The following is a 5396-nucleotide window of genomic DNA, read 5'->3' on the forward strand; positions in this document are numbered from 1 at the left end:
CTATTGATGTCTATAGTTCTTCTAGGAGTGATAGTGACTGTCTTTTAGTATTACATAATAAACTTGAAAAGCAATTATCGAGTACACGTGGATTATCAACAATCACTCATATCATTCTTGGCTTAGAGTGATGATAAGAATCAACATCATGTCACAAGAATTATGCTATTTGTACACCAGTGTACATATAGCAAATCCCATGGCACAATTATGAGAATCAAACATGCACGTTTTTCATGATCTAGGGACCGAAAAGCGAGGAAAATTTGCAGTCTCAGCTTTCAACCTAGTCATTTAATGACAAATAGGACCCAGTTCTATTTTTCTAATTATTTTAGTCTCCATATTTATTATTTACGTAGCACCATGGTTTCCAGTTACCAAAAACTATCCAATTGACAGTGAAATAGGCACACAATCTCACATATCTCATATATTAGATGAGGACATATTTAGAAAATTAAGAAATTTTCTATATCTTAACAATAAAAGTGACCTATAATTTGGATCAAATAAAAAAAGAAAGTAAGTCTATCTTTATGCGTTATGGTAAGTAGATGGCAAAACCCCATAATCTTGACATCGGTTAGAGAGAGGAAACCTCACGGTTTCTATACTGACAATTTTGGTTTTCAAAATAATTTGCATGTGGACATTTATGATTAGTTAGACAGCCATAATCTACATTCAGTCAAATTAAAAGATTACGTGACAAATTAAATATAATATAATATGATCTCTACAGATATTTATCTTGTTATACATTATTTTTAATAATAGAGCCATCTCTGTATTGTATTTCAACTCTCACTTTTCACAGCATACACAGAGAAAATCTTTGTTAGTCTTGAGCTCCTGTACTTCATAATCAGCATTTAGTCCCTTCCTACAGTGAAATACATACGGTGAAGCTGTTGAGGTAATTCAATAACAATATCATTTATTTATCTTATGAGCAGTTGAATGAATCGCAATGATAGTAGTACAATTAGTCTTGAAATGTTATCATAATTATTCTTTATATCATCGACCATTCTAGTTGTACCGATGTTCTTGGTTTCATTCTAACTCGACCACTTTTTAATTAATAGCTAGTTATCAGTTCTCAGACAGCTGCAAAACATGGATAACCAGATTGAAATTCCAGTTGAAAGTCTAATTCCAAATACCAATGCCAATGCACATCTGACTGATCATCAAAGTAAGTTTTTGAATATTGTTTTTCACGTCATGAATTGAGCAAACTAATTATATTTTTCTGAACAAATGCAATACTTTCATTAGCTTTCTTTCCAGTGTTAGTGGTACAATTTCAAATCTTATGTTTAAGAAAACGGAGACTTCAATTCTTGATTGAGTATAGTAACCATGGCTTTTCTCTCTCAGTTCCAAACATTAAGATAATCTTTTCATCTATAATATAATCATTTCCGTTTTTCATTTTCCAATAAATGTATATATGCTAATGAGTCCTTGGATATTATCTTAAAAGGTAAATATTTACTGAGAGAGTAGACCAAGCCCATTTATATCACATATTATCTTCATAATTTGCCAATGTGGGAATTTACACTTATTATGTTCCACAATATGGTGTATCATTTGTGAACACCAATCTTCGAACTCGAATTATTCATTTGCAGTTCATGAGCTCTGTTACAATGCTAAACCACTTGATTTCTTTTAGTGTACTTGTAACGGCTTAACCTCTGCGCCCAGGTTGTTAACTTACGTATTGTCCACTTTCGGAGAGACTAGTTCATCATAGCCCTCACAAATTAAGAGAATGTCATGTGTTCGAATCATAGATACACGATGCAATAGAAATTTGTGAAGGCTAAGGACTTAGGCTCTCCTTGAGCGAATAGTATGTAATTAAGTTAGCAGCTTGAGCATAGAAGTTGGATCGTTAGTGTATCAAGATGTGATGATTGTATACCTTATCTACACTGGTTCATTTATCCTTTGGTTTTATGCGTGCTACATGGTATTTCTTGTAAAGTTGTGGAGCTTTATGCATTTTTAACACAATAACGATGGTTTTCCCGAACATCATCAGGAAGAGTAAACACATTACACAAAGCTGCTCTAAAAGGTGATTGGAAAGCTGCTGAAAGAACTGTGAGTTTGGACAAAAATATAGCTTGGAATATTAAGATAACAAAAGAAGGAAATACAGCTCTTCACATAGCTGTGTCAGCCAAGCAAACTGCTTTTGTCCGCAATCTAGTCGAATGCTTGAAAGAAAGTGAACTGGAATTGAAGAATGAATATGGATATACAGCTTTCTGTACTGCAGCTGTATCAGGAGTCGTTGAAATTGCGAAGGTCATGTACCATAAAAACAAGAATTTGCCAACAATTCGAAGTAAAAGTGGATATAACCCAGTTAGAAGTAAAAGCGGATACACACCACTTAAAATTGCAATTTGGTTCAGAAACACAGAAATGGCTGAATATCTTTACCCAATTACACCTCTTGCATATCTCGGAGACAAGGAATATATGGATATTCTTGTAGAAGCGATCCGTGCTGACATGTATGGTATGAAATCCTTTTATTTTAAAGAGACTCACATAAAATTATGTTTCTTCTTTGTTCAACTCACTAAATAGGTCTCACTATTTTCGCATGTTAATACGCTTGTTTTTCTTTTTGAGCAGATATTGCTTTAAAGATGTCGAAAGAAACTACAAGAATAGTTACTTCAAAAACGATCAGCACAGAAAGTGCTTTACAAGCTTTAGCTCAAAAACATTTATCACACAATCACAAATTTGAAGGATGGATATGGGAAAGACTTGTTAGCATCATTGCTGCTATACCTTGTATTCCATGTAAGTCCATAAACTTTTCTCACTCTTCCACAAGTTAAACCACTCATTTTTACTTGGTAAAGTACTGCCATCCATAAAAATTTTACTAACTAGATAAAATTTATCCTTGGATCATTGCCTCATTGATGAAGATGTTGTAATTTTGTCCTTATGACTCGTGCACTTCAAAATATGTATGTGGTCATGTTATTTTATCTTATTATGCCCCTGTTTGATGAAGATTAAAATCAAATTTTTAACAAATTTTAATAAAAGTTCATGTGGCTGAAATGACATATGAATGAAGGTTCTAATTATCCCTCATTATATTATTGTCTAGTCGAACTAAACAAGGATGAATTTCAGAACTGTCGAATGAATGCCAGTTTACTCCTAGTTTTTCGAAATCTTTAGGTTTGTAGTCCACATGTTAATTTTGCTTAGATGTTTAGATTTCAAAAGGATATATAGCTCACTTCAAAGGCAGAGACAAGCCAGTCAGTTGGTAATGATGTTGTGGGAAAAGATTCCGATGATACTACTAGACTCAGGCATCTTAATTCAAGAAACTCAGATACTTCATGATGCTGCAAAAATAGGGAATGTTGAGTTTCTAACTCAGATTACTCAATCATTTCCTGAACTTACATGGATTGTCGACTCAAACAAGTACTCGGTATTTCATGTTGCTGTTATCAACCGACAAGAGAAAGTGTTCAGTCTCATCTATCAAATAGGAACTGCTAAGGATTTTAATACATATTATAGAGATAATGATAAAAACAACATCTTGCACTTGGCCGGGAAATTAGCACCTCCAAGTAGACTTAACATTGTATCTGGACCAGCTCTTCAAATGCAGAGAGAGCTACTATGGTTTAAGGTGAGAAATTAACTTGATTACAAGTCTCCTTCTCGAAGAGAATAGAAACACTTTATAGCATCACGACAAATTGTATTATGAATACATCCAATTTCTTGGAGTCCTATAGACTATTCTATGTAATAAAAAAATTGAATTTTGGATGATTTTGCAACATACATAATTTGACTATTTGAGTAAGCTTTACAGGAGGTGGAGAAGATTGTACGACCTTCCTATTTTCACATGAAAAACAATAAAGATAAAACACCAAGGGAGTTGTTTACGATGGAGCATGAGAATTTACGGAAAGCTGGTGAGAAGTGGATGAAGGACACAGCAACTTCTTGTATGGTTGTGGCAACTTTAATTGCTACAGTTGCGTTTGCTGCCGCCTTTACCATACCTGGCGGGAATAAGAAAGAAACAGGCGCTCCAATTTTCTTGACTGATGGGTGGTTCACAGTTTTTGTTATATCTGATGCTGTGGCAATGTTTAGCTCTACAGCTTCCATAATGATGTTCTTGTCTATCTTAACATCACGATATGGAGAAGATGATTTTCTATTTTCATTACCAGCAAAGCTGATGGTTGGACTAATTACACTCTTTGCTTCAATCGTTTGCATGGACTTAACATTTAGTGCAACCTTCTTTTTGGTCTACAAGGAAGAAAAGCAAGGGACACCGAGACTTGTTGCTGCTCTTGCCATGCTTCCAATCACTTTATATGCAGTGCTAAATTGTAGGTTATGGATTTCCTTAATCCACTCAACATGCTGGGCATCAAAGTTTATGTTTCGACCTGGTAAGCACAGGCTTTTCTAATAAAAGGAACCACAATGATATGAACAAATCATCATCGCCTTTTGCAGAAAATTCTGGTAGAATTTGAAGCCTACCAACTTTTGTAGAAATTTGAAAAATCTTGACATTTGGAGATGTATCTTGTATGTATTGCGTGAGCAAAGAGAAAGATATAGGAGAGAATGCTGACTTGTTGAAAGTGCTCCATGTAATTACAAATATGCTACAATGCTAGCAAATGAGTAATCGACCCACTGACAGAATATTCACAATAGAGGGAGGGTCCACTTTTTTTTGGATATTTTTTATGCAATCGGGTCCCACGACAATGTGTCTATCTGTCAGCATCTATGTTAAATTTCTTCTAACAGTTCAGCTTTATTCATATAATTAAACAATATAAGTTTGAAGTGTTAGTACCTTAGTTGTCGTATTGTATAAATCTCTTAATAAAATAATACTTTTGTGGATTTAAATTCAACGTACTACGAAAAAAGTCCGCTTTATTTTTAAGTGCAAGAAAAGTGTACTTTCTACTTCTTATCAATTTGTCTTTGTTTCCTTCCGTATATAATTATATATCAACACCATAACTATCAAAGCCACATAAATTAAATCAATTGGAGTAGTCCATGAGAAAAGTCAAATTTCACATGCCTCAAAACGTGTTTAAAAAAAAAAAAAAAGAACAAAGCAATTTATCATAGTTAACATGATCACGCAACAAACGTTTGCTTAACTGCTGTGACATTATTCATATATGGATCCACTACTACTCTATTCGAAACAGTGAAAAGATGTCTCTACTCATTTCTTGATCTGCAATTGGCACAAAACACTAGAGGAATTCTTTGCAATACCAGTAGCAGGGGGTTTCCTTGCAATAGCTAAGTGCAAGAAAAGTGTACTT

General features: G+C 34.0%; 2 protein-coding genes across 2 annotated transcripts; both read left to right on the forward strand.

The window, feature by feature from the left end:
* Nucleotides 1-836: 836 nt before the first annotated feature.
* LOC111372010 (ankyrin-1-like) lies at nucleotides 837-2616 on the forward strand. Its single transcript, XM_022994148.1, has 3 exons — nucleotides 837-919; nucleotides 1092-1201; nucleotides 2060-2616. Exons 2-3 carry the CDS (start codon nucleotides 1123-1125, stop codon nucleotides 2614-2616), a joined length of 636 nt encoding a protein of 211 aa, XP_022849916.1. The 5' UTR covers nucleotides 837-919; nucleotides 1092-1122.
* Nucleotides 2617-3288: 672 nt separating this feature from the next.
* Nucleotides 3289-4824, forward strand: LOC111371904 (ankyrin repeat-containing protein NPR4-like). The gene is made up of 2 exons (XM_022994057.1): nucleotides 3289-3700; nucleotides 3890-4824. The coding sequence occupies exons 1-2, from the start codon at nucleotides 3326-3328 to the stop codon at nucleotides 4505-4507; spliced, it is 993 nt and encodes a 330-aa protein (XP_022849825.1). The 5' UTR covers nucleotides 3289-3325; the 3' UTR covers nucleotides 4508-4824.
* The last annotated feature ends 572 nt before the right edge of the window (nucleotides 4825-5396 follow it).

This window comes from Olea europaea, chromosome 23, assembly GCF_002742605.1.
Source record: "Olea europaea var. sylvestris chromosome 23, O_europaea_v1, whole genome shotgun sequence".
Classification (NCBI taxonomy): domain Eukaryota; kingdom Viridiplantae; phylum Streptophyta; class Magnoliopsida; order Lamiales; family Oleaceae; genus Olea; species Olea europaea.

What these genes read in the sequence shown, in the direction of transcription:
- LOC111372010 (XM_022994148.1), top strand. Translation starts at nt 1,123, where the DNA reads ATGGATAACCAGATTGAAATTCCAGTTGAAAGTCTAATTCCAAATACC. An exon ending in ACATCTGACTGATCATCAAA is followed by an intron (nt 1,202 to 2,059) that starts GTAAGTTTTTGA and finishes GAACATCATCAG; the next exon opens with GAAGAGTAAACACATTACAC.
- LOC111371904 (XM_022994057.1), top strand. Translation starts at nt 3,326, where the DNA reads ATGATGTTGTGGGAAAAGATTCCGATGATACTACTAGACTCAGGCATC. An exon ending in GAGAGCTACTATGGTTTAAG is followed by an intron (nt 3,701 to 3,889) that starts GTGAGAAATTAA and finishes TAAGCTTTACAG; the next exon opens with GAGGTGGAGAAGATTGTACG.